This window comes from Myxine glutinosa, chromosome 8, assembly GCF_964187855.1.
Source record: "Myxine glutinosa chromosome 8, kmMyxGlut1.1, whole genome shotgun sequence".
Classification (NCBI taxonomy): Eukaryota; Metazoa; Chordata; class Myxini; order Myxiniformes; family Myxinidae; genus Myxine; species Myxine glutinosa.
This window is the reverse complement of record NC_136268.1, coordinates 32,780,735-32,800,073: the sequence shown is the minus strand read 5'-3', so window position 1 is coordinate 32,800,073 and position 19,339 is coordinate 32,780,735. Positions and strand designations below refer to the sequence as shown.

The 19,339-nt window shown below is 44.3% G+C and overlaps 1 protein-coding gene across 1 annotated transcript; it reads left to right on the top strand.

The window, feature by feature from the left end:
• The first annotated feature begins 259 nt into the window (after positions 1-259).
• Positions 260-17,418, top strand: PRPF19 (pre-mRNA processing factor 19). Its single transcript, XM_068124282.2, has 16 exons — positions 260-577; positions 2,634-2,783; positions 3,944-4,020; positions 4,237-4,378; positions 4,638-4,708; positions 7,902-7,964; positions 8,064-8,105; positions 8,213-8,287; positions 8,402-8,477; positions 8,613-8,722; positions 8,848-9,006; positions 9,870-9,939; positions 10,050-10,135; positions 16,435-16,605; positions 16,761-16,866; positions 16,978-17,418. Exons 1-16 carry the CDS (start codon positions 559-561, stop codon positions 17,073-17,075), a joined length of 1,515 nt encoding a protein of 504 aa, XP_067980383.2. The 5' UTR covers positions 260-558; the 3' UTR covers positions 17,076-17,418.
• The last annotated feature ends 1,921 nt before the right edge of the window (positions 17,419-19,339 follow it).

The window sequence follows — 19,339 nt, the reverse complement described above, 5'->3', positions numbered from 1 at the left end:
CTCGATCAATAGGCTTCTCAATTGGGGCGACCTAGACAGCTTAGTGAAGTTTCGTGACGATCAGTTTAGAATTGTGACCTGTAGACTGGTGACAGACAGAACCACAAACGCAACCGACCAATATACAGGACTTGAAAAATCTTCGATTTTGCAAATAATACATTGCGAAATATCGTCAGTCAAGATGCACATAGAATTTCATGTGGTGCAGTTCATTGTCACCATGGCAGTAGAGTTGGTGCTAGTGTTTTTAACAAGGATATATATGTTTTTTTTTATTGTCGCTATACGCAAAAGTGTACTTTTGTCATTGTTTGATACTACATCTGGAAGTATATTCGTCCTTTAAGAGGCATTGTAATTGAAAAGAATTTGTAGGTGTGAGGGGGGTAAAATAGCCTATCGAATCGAATAGTGTTCACCTCGCGGCTCGCTCCCGCCATCAGCACTTCGTTGCTGTTGCATTTCCCTTTACGTGAATTCCCTATTTCTTTCCTATTGGTCGGTCATTTCACTCATTTGGATCTGTTCGGTGCTGTTCGTCGTGTGGTCGCCCTTATGGCGCTCATCTGCTCAAGTGAGTGACGAAAAAGTGTTAACGCCTCGGTTAAGGCCTATTCGACTGGGAACCCCGTGGCTAAGTTGTGAGGTAACAGTAACGTTGTTCATTAAATCAGCGACATCACGGGTGTGTTCAGTTACCAAGCAGCTAGCTAGCGCTTGCCAAGCCAGCCGTTCCTTAAAAGTTTTGAATGGAGTGCATAAGCAACTTTGAGCGCTGTACAAGAAAATTGGTGAATGGACAAATTCCACGTCTGATAGGAAGACGTAATTTATGTATGTGGAGGATCTTATCAGAGACAGAGGCCACGCACAATATGAACCATTTTTTCCAGGAATAATTGGCTTTCAATTTGGTGTTTGTCTCTAGAAAAACAACTTCTATACATATTGTATGAATGAGCTGAGCTGTCAGTAGACAAAGTGGTTACACTTGGTTCAGTTAATTATGACGTGGATCTTGGTATGAACTTTGGTTCAAAACTTTATTTCCATCACGACATGGCGAAGTGGTGTGTTCGGATGGCAAGTGGATGTTTGAATTGGTGTGGTGTCATTTTGGAGACCTTCCATTGGACCACTTTCTTATTCCTGTGCAAGTCTCGTTCTACATCTACAGTTCGGATGTGCTTTTCCATTGCGGTATTCCAATGGCCTTGAATATTATTGAAATCTCCCACGATGAAGCTGATTCTATGACTATGGGCCCATCATGTCGACATCGCAGACAGGTCGGTGGTCTCCGTCATCTCCAGCCTCCTTTCTGGTCTTGCATCTTCTGCTCTTTCCATGCTTTGCACCCCCCCCCCCCCCCCCCCCCCCCCAGGTTTCTGCAGGACTCACACGGTCCACCGTCAACCCCCTTCTGGTGAAACAACCTAAATCCAGGATCACTGCTTATCTCCACTCATTCGTTCCTTTTCTTTCCCGCCTGTGGAACCAACTTCCATGTTCTCTTCAATCCCATTCTTCCCTTCGGGTCTTCAAGACAGCTGTTCACCACAATCTCAGATCATCCCCTCTAACCCCCTTTTTTTTTTTTTTTTTTTTTCACACAAAAACATTATCTTTTATATCCTCATTAGCCACACGTTAAGCACCCTCTGTCGGACATCATCCTCCACCTCGGTCTGGCAGCACCCTCCACCTCTGTCTGGCAGCACCCTCCACCTCTGTCTGGCAGCACCCTCCACCTCTGTCTGGCAGCACCCTCCACCTCTGTCTGGCAGCACCCTCCACCTCTGTCTGGCAGCACCCTCCACCTCTGTCTGGCAGCACCCTCCACCTCTGTCTGGCAGCACCCTCCACCTCTGTCTGGCAGCACCCTCCACCTCTGTCTGGCAGCACCCTCCACCTCTGTCTGGCACCACCCTCCACCTCTGTCTGGCAGCACCCTCCACCTCTGTCTGGCAGCACCCTCCACCTCTGTCGGGCAGCTCCCTCCACCTCTGTCGGACAGCACCCTCCACCTCTGTCTGGCAGCACCCTCCACCTCTGTCTGGCAGCACCCTCCACCTCTGTCTGGCAGCACCCTCCACCTCTGTCTGGCAGCACCCTCCACCTCTGTCTGGCAGCACCCTCCACCTCTGTCTGGCAGCACCCTCCACCTCTGTCTGCCAGCACCCTCCACCTCTGTCTGGCAGCACCCTCCACCTCTGTCTGGCAGCACCCTCCACCTCTGTCGGACAGCACCCTAGATTGATGGGGATGTGGGGAGGGGGAGTCATAACTCCCGTGCTCTGTTCAGCTTTAGCCTTAACGGAGTCTTGAAGCTTGAAGCACCACCCTAGGAAATATTAATCACCATTTATGTACGTCCATCTCATAACCAGGTGTGCAACAGTAGCCAATCGATCACATTGAAGAAGAAAGTTCATAACGAGTACTCTTGATGCTTTCCAAATGACTTGAGAATTCTTATAAATTAATGCAACTAAGATAGATCTCAAGATATTCAATTTTTGGGAGTACAGATGACTGCCTTTCATATATCTGAGGGTCATGACCGGCTATAACACTTAGCTGTGTAAAGGTGGGCTGATTGATTGAAACACAATTTTGCTTTCTCCAAGTATCGAATGAGGTTCCAGAGCAACCTTGCGTCTCTCCTGTGTCGAACCACGTATTTGAGAGGCGTTTGCTGGAAAGGTTCATCGCAGAGAATGGCACGGACCCAGTGAGTGGTGAGCCCCTCTCAGTGCAACAGCTGGTGGATATTAAAGGTAAGAATGGTGACTGGAGGTCCTAATGAGTAAAATATATGAGGGTATTTGGAGGAGGCTTTTGATTTGGAAAGAAGTGAGAAAAAGATGAAAGACAGAGGGGATGTTTTGCAGTAGTATTGTAAATGCTTGTTTTTGATCTTTTAATAGTTCCCATAATAGTTGAAAGGGTAATCCCAAGTAATGTCTATTTTCGTGTCACCGGAGCCCTTTTTTTTTTCTTTTTTCTTTTTTGTTGGGTTGTTTAGGGTTTTTTGGGTTTTTTTGGGGGGGGTTTTTAGGGTCTGTGCCTCCGTCTGTAATAGAATTTGTTTCCGCGATAACTTGAGAACGGCTGACGGGATCCAAGTCAAACTTGGTGCAGGTATCAATGTGTAATGATGTGAAGATTAACCAATTGATGAACCAATTTTGGGGTCGAGGTCAAAGGTCATGTTAGGTCAAAAAATCCTGTTGCTGTGCTAACTTGTGAACCAGTGATGGAATTTTGACCAAACGTGGTACAAGTATATATGATGAAACGATGAACCGGTTAGATTTTGGCATCAAAGGTCAGAGGTCATGTCAGGTAAAAATGTGATACTTGAGAACAGCCGAAGGGATTTAAATCAAACTTGCTTGGTACAATGATGTAATAATGTGTGCGGAGGAATATCGGTCGCCCTCGCGACGTCAGAGTGCCGTTCTAGTTCTTCATTCCAATATGATACTTGACTTCACATTTGAGTCAAACGTTGCACGTCAGCTGCGGTATTCTTTGTCATGAATTATCAATAGCTTATTGATAATTTATAATCGAATATATTTTTGTGTCCATGTCATCTCTACTCCCTTCATACACTATCCCAAATGAAAGCACTCATTTAACAAATATAATTTCCCTCAAACGTCAAACCTTTTCAATTACTAGTGGTCCCGGTGGTCCATTTGACAATTTTCATTGGTCTTCATGGCCTTGTAGCATACCTGCCTACTGTACTGATTGAGCATTAGCTTTTCTTTCAACAAGCCCAGATGTGCTTGGGCCAGGGCAGTGAATGGCGGAGGGGGAATTAGGGGGGGGGGTGGGGGGGGGGGGGGAGGGAGGTTTGCCAGTTGCTGTTCTGTACTTGTTGCATTCATTGGGGTTTGATCTGTTTAGACAATTTTTATTTTGTCAGCTCCGCACCCAGTGAAACCCAAACCTCCATCTGCCACCAGTATTCCTGCCATATTGAAATCTCTACAAGACGAATGGGTGAGTTTACCTTGACCTCTTCGTCTTGCTTTAATGGTTGTGCTCTGTCCCTAACTTTGGTTGTCTGTCCAACACTGATTATTTGCCTCCTACTATCCCATCCTGATCTGCTCTTTTGTCAATTTGGGATTCTTCCTCTCACACCAACTCAGTAATTTGGGCTTCCTCCATTCGTGCCATTTTGCCATCAATCACAATATGGTGTCTCTTCTCCAGGATGCCGTGATGCTGCAAAGCTTCACACTCAGGCAGCAGTTGCAGACCACCCGACAGGAGCTGTCGCATGCCCTTTACCAACACGATGCCGCCTGTCGTGTTATTGCCCGCCTCACCAAGGAGGTCACTGCTGCAAGAGAGGGTAACTCGTTTCCTCACTTGATCTCCTGCCCCAAACTTGCAGTTCTCCCTACCTAGTTCATAGCATGCCCTGTGCAATTATTATTCATTGACCCTGTTACCTCCTCGACTTGCCTTATTTGAATTAACTGATCTATAAATGTTTTCATTTGGTTGAAAATAATTTCTTAATCGATAAACCAGCACAGCAAATTGATCAATCCAGAAGAAGATGGGTTACTTTTTTTGTGCTCTTAATCGACTGTCCATTTTGTCCACAGCCTTGGCCACCTTGAAGCCCCAAGCAGGCCTCCCCGCTCCACCATCAGCTCCCCCGTCGCAGCCAGTGATGGTACGTCCCATGCAACTTTGTTGCAATTCCAAGATCCGATCCATTTATTTTGACCTTTAGAACTTCCACGCAGAAATTTGCACAGAAGAAGAGCGTGAACTCATCTTCATTACCTGCTTACAGTTCCACAACCAAAACCATACATCTAGTTTTTCACATTCCCAGTCTTTATGCATATCTGCTTCAGTTTAGGTTCCAAGATACTAAAGATTTTCCACTGAAACCATCTCTCTATATATAAAGGAGTGTCTGTGTGTCTGTCTGGATGTCCACTTATAACTCAAGAACTACACATCGGAGAAAAGTTTTAGACACAGATTCGGAATCGGCATAAAATCCTGGTGGTTATAGGCTACTTTTTATTTTAATATCAATCAATGGTTTAAAAAACCCCCCAGGGGGTTTTAATGGTTTTTTTTTTTAAACCATTAAAACCCCCTGGGGGGTTTTAATGGTTTAAAAAACCGGACCAGCTGCAATTCCATGGTGTAGTTTGTGGCGGCGCTATTGCCCCTTTCCGATCCCATGACGCATTGCGGTTCCGATTCGCGATAAAGTCTATGCTCTATCACCGACACTTTTCCACCTTTTCCATACCTTTTAATCAGATTTACCTTATCGTCCATCGTAACCACATTACGCTTGGAAACACTAGCATTATCCGTCTTCGGACCCATGGCTAACACAGACACGGTAAAGGAATACTGTACGTCGCCTGTTTTGAATGAGAATCGGCGGTTGCGCGTACGTACAGTATACTGTACGTACATATTTCTATATTTTTAATGTGCTTTTTATTGTATTTTAAATTGTTTTTTTAGCTTCTTTTATTGTTAATTTATGTACTATTTTATTTATTTTAAATATATTTTTACGGAAAACAAATGTTTTCACGTCCGTAGGAGTGACGTAATGTCGCACATAATGACGTTCGCTGCCCGGTCATGAAAGAAATTATGATTCTCTTGCCAAAGTGACATGAAGATCAGGCAGTAAACCTCCCAACTGAGTTTCTCAACAGTCGTCGGCCTCAAGGACTCCCAACACACAGGTTGATTCTCAAGGTGGGAGCACCAATCATGCTTCTAAGGAATCTTGATCCACCAAAGCTGTGTAATGGAACACGATTGACAATCCAGCAAATGATGCCGCATGTCCTAGAGGCAACCATCCTCTCAGGACAATACAGAGGAGAGAAAGTATTCATTCCAAGGATACCACTTATTCCACCTGACTTTCCATTCTCCTTCAAGAGGATTCAGTTCCCCCATCAGGCTATGTTTTGCTATGTCCATCAACAGGGCGCAGGGGCAATCAATGAAGGTTGTAGGCCTGAACTTCACAGAACAAGTGTTTGCCCATGGCTAGCTGTACGTGGGCTGCTCGAGGGTTGGAAAACCAAGCAATCTTTGTCTTGGCACCAAGTAAGAAAACCAGAAATGTTGTATACCCAGAGGTTTTGAGAAATTGAAAATTGAAAAAACGTCTTGTAGGAAATGTACCGTGATATTGCTCTAAAATATACATGTTCTTTTCGTCATATATTTGTCTTATTCTTATTCAACCCGGGCGAAGCCGGGTACCTCAGCTAGTGTTTTATATGGGAGCATGGCAGTAACATGTAATGGGCTAACAGGATGGCCGAGAGGTACGTGCATTCACCTTTAAGCTGTCTAACCTAGGTTTGAATCCCAACACAGCTATAAACAAACTATCATCCCGGTGTTTCATATGCAGGGTGATTCATCAATGCGTGTGCCGTCCCTCGGATGAACATTAAACTTGGTACCCCATTTGTACCAGCATTAGTTGATGGACATTAAATATCCCGTGGTGTACTTCTCGAAGAGTAGGCGAGCTATCGCCGGCACCCTGAACAAATTCCAAATTCCTACCCTAACCAGCATAAGGCGTGGCATCAGTGGCATAGCAGCGCCCTCGGCCAGTGGTGTCACCCCGCAGCTTTGTGCTGCATACAAACAAAAAGAGTACATGTAATCATCATGTGGTTTTTAATAGATCTTTAACTAAATTTGCACAGCATGAAACTGTACACTCCCCATCCCATATTGTTGTTATTTAATAATGGAATTTCATTGCTTCTGAGCTCATAATTTTAAATCCTGTGGATGCATTTGAACTCTGCATCCACATGTCCAATCAAACTCTGCATCCTGTTACGTGCTCCTCCCCGACCCCCTGGTCTCGGTATACCCCCAAACCCCGGGAAGAGCCACGACAGAAAAGAAATATATTACTCCGTGTCAAAATGAAGATCGAAACCACACCAATGGTTATCAACAAAAAATATATTAAAAATCACAGGAATAATGATACAACCTGGCTAGCCAGCCACCATACAATCAATATCTTAGGATGGTACCCTCTGTTAAAGTAATCGAACTCACTGTTCCCAGTACATAGAAAGAACCTCTTCAGTGTCTCTATAACCTTCAAGGCGAAGTTGATTCGTTCCGGCGATCGCTGGAACAATGTCTGATCAAGATCAATTGAGGCGTAGACGGTCGAAGCGTCACAGAAGTCACGTGGTCAAACACCCAGCAAACTCGCGGTAGAAATGAAAATCTCCAAAGACGCGCGCCGACGTACACGTTTGCCGTTCAATCAGCGAGTTGCCGTGTAATCCTCAAACGCCGCTTTAGTGCACAGCCGTCCCCGGCAAACCACCGGAGGATAAGGCCAGTCGACGCGACCAAAACCTTTTCCGATGAAGGCAGCGCGCGGGGCGAAATGGCGGACGGCTCTCACTCAAGCCGGAGCTTCTAGGCAAGCATTCTCCGGAACCTCAATGCCGATACCCGACTACACAGGCTCCACAATACTCCGGCGATGTACGCTCGACCGCCCGATACGGAGCTTCAACCACGCTTCTTCTCCGACCTTTTGCCTCATGACGTCCTCCTCTTTTCTGCCTTTTTCTTCCGGGTCAGTTTCTTGGATCATTTTACGTTAATCTTTTTAACTTTAGATAGCTGTTCCTGAATACTAAACCTTTTGAGAATAATAATAATACATGATATCAGAAACATGTCAAGTGGGTGAAAACCACAACAGCGGAAGTGACGAATCCGTAACAATCCACATGTTTGGAAAAGCTACCACTACCATTAGATGTCCAAAATGGTCGTTTTGCTTGTCTGAATAAACTCTCACCCCTGTTCCACAACCCAAGGGAGGCACAGAACCAATGGAGATGGGAGAAGCTTCTGGTATGACTCCTGAAATAATACAGAAGGTAAGCTCTTTGTTTTGGGTGTTTGGCTTGGTTATGGTGAAGGCAGCTTTATTGATCGGAAGTAATGGATTCATTTCGAAACTTCCTCTTTCCTGACAGCTCCAAGAGAAGGCGACCGTTCTTACGACAGAGCGCAAGAAGGTGAGAAAATGTTTTCATTTGAAACCCACGTGCCCATTTTTCGACAGGGTTTCTAACCCCACCCAACTACACACTCTATTAATTTCCTTTTATCTTCTAACCCGTAGCGCGGGAAATCGGTTCCAGAAAACCTCATCAGAGCTGACGATCTGTCCAAGTACCGACCTATCGCCTCACACGTGGTACAGCAGCACTTTGAGCCATTCCTATCACTTCGCGGCTGTAATGTTCTGCACCTCAACACCTGTACAAGTGTGCAGTTGCTGAAGTGAAAATATTTTGCTGTTTTTCATTAGGGCTTGCACAGTGCTAGCGTGCCTGGAATCCTCTCATTGGATCTTTGTCCCAGCAACCAAAACCGTATTCTTACAGGTACCCGTTACGGTCGTGGGTAGACAGAGGAAATTTATGATTTAGCTCAATAAGGGGTTTGAGTGGAAGGGAAGTTCTCAAAGATGAATCCAATGTTGACGAACTGTATTTGTGATCATCTTTTTGTGTGGTTAGGTGGTGCAGATAAGAATGTGGTGGTGTTTGATAAGAGCTCTGAGCAGATTGTGGCCACTTTGAAAGGTCACACCAAAAAGGTCACAAGTGTGGTCTTCCATCCAACCCAGGTAATGGTATCATCGTTTTTACCCCTTTACTCCTCCTACAAACTGATTTTATTTAAATTTCCTCCACTCCCTCCATTACCTCCTTCACTCATCTCGTGATTGCGTTTTGTGCGCGCGTCTCCCAGGACCTCGTGCTCAGTGCTTCTCCAGATTGCTCCATCCGTGTGTGGACTCTTGCCGGTGGTGGTTCCAACCTGCAAATCCTGCGTGCCCACGATGCTCCAGTCACTGGAATTAGCTTGCATGCTACTGGGGACTTTTTGCTGTCTTCTTCGGAAGATCAGGTAACGATGACATGAATTCTGAACGATTCCCATAATGTGTATTTTTCTTTATTTTATTTTTATTTTTATCTTTTGTATACAAAGTTAAGGCTCATGTAAGAGCTAACACATTAAACACAAAAAACATAAACTGACGCATAAAATATATAGTAAAGGGAGAGAGAGACAGAAGCACACAAGCACAATGGTAGAGAACAGGGATGTCGGTAGATCTGTGGAAGGGAGAGGGCTGGGAAGGTGGGGGGTGGTGGAGGAGTGGGGGTACATGGTATAAAACAAATTGACACTACTAGGAATTAAGTTGGAGATTGAAAGAGGTGGATTTGGGGTGTATTAATGGGGGTAGAAAAGATGAAGGTTTTGGATGGGGAAAGATAAGAGATGGTGGTGAACAGCTGCTTTGAAGACCTGGAGGGAGGAGAAAGATTGTGTTGTTTTTATTTATTTATTTAATAGAAAACAATTAAAGAAATTTATCAACGCTTTTGATTTTTTTTTTTTTTTTTTTTTTTTTTTTGTTGCATACAAGATCGAGGGTCGTGTAAGAGCTAAGATTGATCACAAAAAGACAAACTGACACATAAAACATATGATAAAGGGAGCGGGAGACAAGATGGGGATGGAGGGAAGCACACAAGTACAACAGTAGAGAACAGGGACATCGGGAGATCTGTGGGAGGTAGGGGGCTTGGGTGGAGGAGGCATGGGGGGGGGGTTGCAAGATCACATAGTAAATAATCTGGCAACTTCTTATCAGACAACAGATTTTTTTTGTTTTGATAATAATGTCGCGCATGTTAGGCTGTCTGTCCTTTGGTTGACCTGTATGACCCAACATGGTTTTACCACACCTCCTTCCCAAGTACTGGGCCTTTTCCGATATAGAGACCGGGCGTGTGCTCTGCAAGGTGACTGATGAAAGCGTGCCCAGTGGTGAGGAAAAGGATAAGCTCTGCAATTTCTTTCTCACCTTTTTGTTCCTTGGCACCTCCATTGATTCTTGTTCTCTGATTCCCTCCTCCCCTCACCCCACTTTCTCCCAGCTCTTACCTGTGCCCAGTTTCATCCTGATGGGTTGATCTTTGGTACTGGAACGGCTGACTCGCAGATCAAGATCTGGGATCTCAAGGTGTGTCTGTTGCCACACTTGCATTGGTTTTATGTGATGTCATACTAAAATATGCAATTTGATGTCTGGTCTGTCTGACTGATCTTCTTCTTTATTTTTTTTTTGACCACGATACATTTGATTGTTACTTATTCAATCACAACCAAACCAGACGGGGAGACTAAGGGTCACATGACTGAGGTCGTAGCGATTTAACTCCTCCCCTCCCCTTGCCCCCACTCCAAGGGGGTTTTCCTCTGCCAAAGGGATTGTGTGCTGAGGTGTATATCGGTGTCAAGATACCTTTTCGTGGCGTTTTTCCAAGGCCACTTAGAACAACAAAAATGATAACAACAATAATGATAATAGCATAATATCAACTAGTTAGGTACCTGTGCTACGCACGAGTGGGAGGCCAGAAGCAAACAGACAATGCAGAAACGGCGAATTCTGCAGCATGAAACCAATAAATTCCACATTCCTGTAACACCTTCAGTCGCACGTCAGACATGGCCAAAAAGTTCGTGAAGGACTTCCATGAAAAACGTACCCGTTCGCAAACAAACGGGTACTAGTCTAGTAGGAAGACTAGGTCCCCCTGCACCCCCCGGAGATATACTTCTAATCAGTGTTTCTAGATTGGAAAAAATGTGTAGAAAATGACTAGCTATGGCCCCAAGCTGAAAAAATGTCCCACATACCATTTTTATGCAAATTACTGCTGCCATTATCAAAAAAACGATTTTTGACATATCTCAGCCAATATTGCAGATAATTGAAAAATGAAGGTGTCTAGACCCATGTTTTGAAGGGCATAGATCATGATAGAACTATTCATAACATGATTACATGTGTCTATGGTATACTAGTATGCATATTAATGCTGTAATTACAAAATAATCAGTTTTACAAATGATAAGGATACGTTAATACTGCAGATAACTTAACATGGTACATAAGGGGTCTAAACCCAGGTATTTTCAAGGTTAAATGTCAACAAGATGCTCCTGAGTCTTGCATAGGGGCGGGACATTGGCAGTAACATTGGTACCACTCAACTTTTCTTCCCACCATTGACTTTGTATTGCGAGAGATTTTCACTTGCTTATTTAAAGGTTTCTCACCCAGCCCACGTAAAATCTACCAACTCCTGCTGTTAACTCCCAAACATATTTTTTTATGTTATCCAATCACAGTGCAGAAATGACAGACTAGAGATCCAAATTAGTGCTGCTATAGCTGCCATTTTACATTTCCATCCATGTAACATGCGCGCTCGCGCGCTCGTATCAATTGGTAATGTCGCGCGCTCGTATCAATTGGTAACGTTGATGTTATTGAATACCTCAGTTGAAAGTTCAGTCTTCCATTCCATCTGTGTGTTGTTCTTGGTATTCATCCTCCAATCTAGCCAGGTAAGATGCTAACTATAATGTTACTCACACTCTTGACTTCAGTTTCTGCATGAAATCATAAACAGGCAGAATAACAGCTGAGCCAGCTAGCACCATGTTAGCTAACGTTAAAGCTAGCCTCATCTATGTACAGTATGTTCCTAATGTCGGTGTAACTTAAACTTTTGTTAATGCCAAACATGAGACATATCTGTTGACTTCTGTATATGAATTGAACCAGAAAGAGGCACGACAGCTGAGCTAGCTACAGTAACTTAGCACAATGTTTCATTGGCCTAGATAGCTAACGTTAGTGTGGAAGAATTTAGATGTTTTAGCTATTAGCACTTTTGATGCCACTAAACATGGTTTAGTCAGCTAAAAAGTACCCTAGTGTAGAACATGACTCAGAACCTCTGTTGCCTCACTGAAAACTCAGAGCCTCCTTTCACAGGCACTTTTAACATCATTCGTGATTTCTTATTTGTCATTTAACAGTGATGGTAGACATCGACAGCAAGCATGCCCAAAAGAAAACGGAGTGTAGAACCTGCAGCCCAAAGCTCTCCTCCTACATGCATCCTTCATGTACCATCCATGTCTGATCATGGGGATTTCACGCCCCTCCGTAAAATTAAAGGATCTGCTTCAGAAAAACTGCAACTGCTTCAAAAGATCCGGGATAGACGTCTCAACCAACCGCATGACTCCCCATGTCGTATGCAATCAGTATGTGATCAGATCCCGGCAACTCTTCCTGATGACCTAGAAAGAGTAGGATATCACAGCAAGTGTTATAAGCACTTTGTCCGCCACTTTCATCGTCTGGGAGATGATACAGAACCAGGGCCATCAACCTCATCATGGCATCACTCTCCTCGTAAACCAGGAGGTTCTGCTGAACCCATCTTCCCGCCAGAGTGTATATTTTGTGAGAAAGTTGAGACCAAAGATGCTCATCGCAATACTGAGAGGCCTACAACCTTCCCATCCTTTAAAAACAAAGAAAATGCATGGGAGCAAATCGAAACACGGGCTGAGAAAATGGGTCTCTATCGACTCCATCGAAAGGTGAAAAACAAAGACCTCTTTGCATGTGAGGCCAAACACCATCCGTCATGTTTTAAAGCTTTCCGCACAGCATTCTACAACTATGAGCGTGCGATTCACAGAGCCGAAGCACCAAAGGAGCAGGCTTGCATGTCAGCCGCCCATGAAAAGGCATTCAACTCAGTACTGGAACACATTCAAACCCAGGTCATCCAGCAGAATAAAGTTCTACAGCTTTCTTCCTTGCGCTTGCTCTATGTCGAGGAACTGAAACTGAATGGATATGAGAACTCAAATTATCGGTCAGAGAAACTACTGAAACGCCTACAGAATGACCCAATCAAGGAGCATATCCACTTCACGAAGATTGATCATGACAAATGTGATGTCATTTCTTTCTGGCTTGTGCACAGCTCAAACATAACAGTTTCCAATGCTCTCGCACGAGCATTCACACTCGGAAGCACAAACAAGAACCAAAATGGACCTTAATATGAGTCTGTGTAGACGGACCTTAATATGAGTCTATTATTTCGTAAAACTGTGATTATTTTGTAAATAAAGCACTAATTAGCATACTAGTATACCATAGACACATGTAATCATGTTATGAATAGTTCTATCATGATCTATGCCCTTCAAAACATGGGTCTAGACACCTTCATTTTTCAATTATCTGCAATATTGGCTGAGATATGTCAAAAATCGTTTTTTTGATAATGGCAGCAGTAATTTGCATAAAAATGGTATGTGGGACATTTTTTCAGCTTGGGGCCATAGCTAGTCATGTTCTACACATTTTTTCCAATCTAGAAACACTGATTAGAAGTATATCTCCGGGGGGTGCAGGGGGACCTAGTCTTCCTACTAGACTAATTTGGTTTCAAAAACTGAACCTCAAGGCAGCACCGGATTTGGATTCGGTTTCCTTCCCGGCGATGAGCTGCCTACCAATGATAACGAGCCGCATCTGCCCCCAAGCGACTAGTTTAAGGTGCCAGTGATTCATCTTTCACCACTTCAAACCCGTTGGTGAAAAACAACCGCCCACAAGAGAGAGCTTATCCTCAGTCATTCCGTGGCATAACAGTCCATATAATGCAAAATATTACACCACACAGCCACCAGGTTTAATTTACAGCATATGCTTTATTCAACAAATAATGAATGTACTCCATCCACCGGAAGGGTGGGTAAACTGCTAGTAGATTATAAAATAAGCCATCGGCCAACATTTTCACACCAACCATTAAACATTATTTGATTTGTTGCAATTGCCAGTTTATTCGTTCTTTTGTTTTTCTCATTCGTTTAGAATGGATGATTTAACTTCACATTTTTCGACTTAAAATTTGCTTTGTTCTTGTACTGACTGCTTCCCTTAAATAAATAAATATGTATATATATAAAAGTTCAAAACACACCTGGTCACAAGTGTGCCGCACTGACCGGGTCCTCAGTCGAAGTCCTCAGCATCATCCAGTTTCGGCCCTTCAACCTCTACGGTCAGCTAAGGTGGGCCAGCAGGGGCGCATACACATCCACATGCAGCAACTGCACCTGGATGCGTACATACGCCCCACCCAAGCCAGTGCGAACAACAACACCTCCACATCCAGAGTCCACAGCACCAAACAAACATGGTGGAACACTCAAACACCCACCTTTATACACTTCACCACTCACCAACAAAACACACCAGATCATTCATACACACCCATATACACACATATATATATATATATATATACACACACACACACACACACACACACACACACACACACACACACACACACACACACACACACACACACACAACCAACCACCCCTACATCATACACCACTCAACATACAAAAACACACTCATACAAAAATTAATTCATGCAAAAACACACCCTCACCCACTCACTCATATACACAAAATAAGAAATAATAATCATAAGAAAAAAAACAAAAAAAACACAACCAACCTACACCGTTCGACGTGCCTCCATAAACTTCCTCCATATCCAAAATGAGCCTTTCAAGGCAACCTGGGCCACCTCGTCACACATCCTCCTTCTTTCTGTCCCACACACTCCCAGCCTAGCAAGAAATGCAGAAAAGGAATTGCCAATATACCCTCTACACCCCACCTCAAATGGCTGACACGACACTCGTCAACCCTTCTCCCGGCACTCTGCCTCCAGCTCACTGTACTTTCCTCTCTTCCTCTCGTGCAGCTCCTCCATGTTCTCTTCCCAAGGTACCGACAACTCCCCTAAGATGACCTGTCTTGTTGCATCTGACCAAATGACAGTCAGGCCGCAACCTTGTCACACAGATCCCCGCCGGGAATACCAATTGTGGCTTTAGGTCTGCCACCACCTGCCAATCACAAGCATCTGACAGCCCTCTTGCTTTCCACCTCCTCCTCTTTCCACCTCTTACCACTTGGCCCTCTTTGACAAACCACACCTCTCCCCCATCAGTCTCCTTCTCCATTCCTCTTTCTCTCGACCTCAACACCTCTTGTTGCACCATCTGCACCACCACCGCCAGCACCTGATCATGTCACCACCTGTATTGTCCTGCTGCCAATGCTACCGAACATGCACTCAGTGCATGCTGCACCGTTCCCACACCTCCACACAAATAACATCTCTCCTCCTGTAACAACCCCCACAATCTCAAGTTTACTGGTGACGGAAGCACATCATACGTTGCCCGCAACCGGAAATTCAACAATATTGGCTCCATCCTCCAATCTCTTGCCACTTCAATATCCTCACCCGCACACCTTCCCACTTAGTCCAAGCACCTTGCTGTGCCTGACCGACTGCTTTCACATATCTCCCCTCCTCTTCCTTTCTTCTCACCTCCCTCTCAACCATCTTCCTCCTCTTTCATACATGCCTTTCCCCATTGCTCATGCTCCATCCACCCCAAGCCATGCTTCCCATGCTGTACCATCCCCATGACCTCCTCCTGTTGCAACCGCTCCTCCATCTCGTCCACCTCTGCTCTTGCATTCCACTTCCGACTTCCCTTCTTCTCTGGGAGAGCATTCTTTACCACCATCACTTGAATCCCGCAACATCATGAACTCCCGCACCCTCGCCACCTTAAACTCCTCGGTTAATGATGTCAAGGGAAACTGGAGTTTTCCACCCTGACCAGAAAAGGCAATGTTCGTCAAACAGCGTGGCACTCCCAACCACCTCCTCACAAACCCACTCACCACAACCTCCATCCTCGCTACATGCCCAATCGCAATATCATACATCAATGGCCACAATACTCGTGGCATCAACCCGAACTTCAAACACCATACCTTCAACTTACCTGGCAAACCACATCCATCAATCCTCTTCAAACCTCTCAAAAGCTTGTTTCTGACCTCCTCCACTCTTCCCACATCATTCAACTCCACTGTATACCATCTTCCCAAACTTCACAGGGGCCTCTACCAATGATGGAACCATCTCCCCGCCCAGCTCAAACCTGTGCATGTTATCCACCACTCCTCGTCTCACGACCACACTCCTCGACTTTCTTGCTTTAAATCCCATTCTTGCCCACCGCATCAACCTTTCCAGTCGTCCCAGTACCTCTACTGCTGCATCAGCGGACTGTTGGACAACTATACTTGTTGGACAACAAGTATATATATATATATGTATATATATATATATATATATATATATATATACTTGGTGTCTTTTCAATTCCTTGGACTTTCCTTTGAATTACTTGAGCTGTTATAGATGGGATCAATCAATATACAAGTGAAGCTTCTTCTTCTTCCTTTTTTTTTTTTTTTTTTTTTTTTTCTCCTCTCCTCCATCCTCTGTTTGAAACATGCATGGAAAATGTTATGTGATGTTATGCCAGGAACGCACCAATGTCGCCAACTTCCCTGGACACTCTGGTGCCGTGACCGCCGTTGCTTTCTCTGAAAATGGCTACTACCTGGCTACGGCAGCGGGAGACTCGATCCTACGGCTGTGGGATCTTCGCAAACTCAAGAACTTCAAATCTATCAATCTGGATGAACGCTACGAGGTTGTTTGTTAAGCTTAAATTTTGGTTTATTTTCAAGATCTGCTGGTTTGTTTTGAAAACGTCAAGGTGATTATGAACCAGCACAGCTTTATAATACTGTTATTGCCATCTCTTTGCACCCTCTTTCCCTGCCTATTCCACAACTCCGCTCTTAGGTGCGCTCTGTGACATTTGACCAGAGTGGGACGTACCTGGCCGTGGCCGGAAGCGATGTAAGAGTCTATCTTTGCAAGCAGTGGCAGCAGCTGCTCCAGTTTACCGGTAGGTGCTTGACCTTTAAAACTTCATCGGTTAGTTGACTTTATTTCCTTCTTTCCTAAACAACTTTCTATACGAGTTGTTCTTCCTGAATGTTACCGTGTGTGCCCACAGAACACAGTGGGCTGGCTACAGGTGTGAGGTTTGGAGAGCATGCTTCTTTCCTTGCTTCCTCCAGTCTCGACCGCAGCCTGAAACTCTATGCCATTTGAACCTGTCGGATGTGATGTCGATTTGTGAACGTGTTTGAAGTGTGGAAGCTCGTTGCAGACGTGCATGACTCCACCACAAGTAAACTCACCGAGCAGTGAATCGCCAAGGCATGCCGACCTCCAGATTAGATTTGTTGTTACCGGCGATGGGTATATTGTTGAAATGCTTTTTCTTTTGTTCTCCAAAATTATTAGTTCAGACCAAAGTAGCTGTGTTTTTAATGTCAAAAGGTCTCCTCTGGCATCAACTTTTCACCTCTGCTCCCCAGCACTCCCTTTTCCTCATTGCAATCATTTCAATGTGTCCATTTGCCATTTTACAAATAAAAGGTTCCTTTTCTGAGGTTTGACTTGTTTGAGGATGAAATCGCTGGGTGTTGAACTAATCAAACATACTTCTTTATGACGACCTTCTTAACTGCCAGCGAAGGCATTGCTGATTGGATGATTAAGGGTACACAGAAAATTACTAGCTTGTAATTGAGTGTGCCTGGTCTGGCTAAAAGAAATTGATTCTCATGTTTTATTGAGTCATTCATTCACTCATTCATTTTGTGAGCAGCCTCTGGCTGCTGGTTTGCATCATTGCTGGGGTTGTGGCTGTGCCGCTGATGCAGTGTTCCTGATAGGGTAGGAATTTGGCATTCTGGGGAATATTCTTCATGAAGGACACCTTGGGATCTTTAACATCTGCCGACCAATGCCGGCAGATGGGATGCCTGTTTAACGGCCATCTGAGGGACGACACACAGAATTACCCTGCATGTAAAGCACCAGAATGACAGTTTATAGCTGGGTCGAGAATCAAACCCAGGCTAGACAACTCAGGGGGAAGTGTGCGTACCTCCAGGCCATACTGTCAGCCAATCTCAGTTGTATGTAATTACTATTTACTAGTATAAGAGACAATTGCTCTTCTTTTGGGTCTTCCGAGTCCTTGGTCTTTTGTGTCCTCTGGGTCATTTGGGGTCTTTTGAGTCTTCTGGTTCCTCTGTCTTTTGGGTTATTTAGGTATTTTCAGTCTTTTGGGTATTTAAGGGTCTTTGGGGCATTTTGGGTCTTGGGGTCTTTTGGGCCTTTTCCTTCTTCTGGGTCTTTTTGATCCTTTGTCATCAGGGTCTTTTGGGTCCTCTGGGTCTTTTGCGTCCTCGGGGTCTTGGGGGTAATTTGGGTTTCCGGGGTCTTTTTGTTCTTTTGGATTGTTGGGGTATTTAAGGTTCTGCGGGGTATTTATGATCTTCTGTGTCTTTTTGGACTTTGGGATCTGTGGGGTCTTTTTGGTCTTCTGGGTCTTTTTGATCCTTTGTCAGCAGGGTATTTTGGGTCTTCAAGGGTCTTTAAGGGCTTCTGGGTCTTTTGGGTGTTCTGGGTCTTTTGGTCTTCTGGATCTTCAGGGTATTTGGGTCTTCGTGGTCCATTCGGTCTTTGTGGTCTTTGGGGTATTTTGGGTCCTTGGTAGCTTTAAGTGTCTTCTGGGTATTTTCAGTGTTTGGGGGTCTTTAAGGGTCTTTTGAGTCATTTGGGTCTTCAGTGTCCATCAGTCTTTGGGATATTTTGGGTCTTTGGGGTATTTTAGGTCTTTAACAGTTTTTTGGGTTTTCAGAGTCCTTGGGGTCTTCATGGCCTTTTGCATCTTCAAGTCTTCTGGGTGTTTGGGGTCCATTGGGTTCTGTGTCCTTGGGGTTTTTTGGGTCCGCAGTCTTTTAGGTCTTTTAACCGGTGGACACAGTCGTGTTCAAAGGTTTCCCATTAAAACCCCCACTCAGATACCTCCTAAAGCAAACTCAAAGCCTTTAAAACCTACCCTTATTTAAGGGCCAAACACATATTGTGTTTTATACGGTAGATTCTTCTACCGTATAGACGCACCGTACATACCTTTTTTAAATTTTTATTTATTTATTTATTTTTTATACGGTAGATTCTTCCTTTAAAAAAAAAGAAGAAGTTTGATTTCGTTCCATTTATCCATTCATTCTCCCTAATCTCTACTCATAAATATGTACCTTGTGGAGCGATCTAAATGATTTTTGTAGCTAAAGTAACATATCTCCATCGAAACACGATCACAGTTGCATTTCCTTTATTTATTTAAATGTGAAATTGCTAATCGAGGCTGCACTTCACGTTCATGCGGGGAGGAGGAAGTACCTGCTGCATAAGAAGCAGGCATCGTGTGCTCTGTATGAAGTAGTTCTCAAGGGAAGATGGGAGTGACACATGACTGCAATGAATGCAAATAGTGGGATCTACCATCGTTTTCA

Coding starts and splice junctions, on each gene's coding strand:
- PRPF19 (XM_068124282.2), top strand. Junction 2,784..3,943: donor ACAGCTGGTGGATATTAAAG/GTAAGAATGGTG, acceptor TTATTTTGTCAG/CTCCGCACCCAGTGAAACCC. Junction 8,478..8,612: donor CCAAAACCGTATTCTTACAG/GTACCCGTTACG, acceptor TTGTGTGGTTAG/GTGGTGCAGATAAGAATGTG.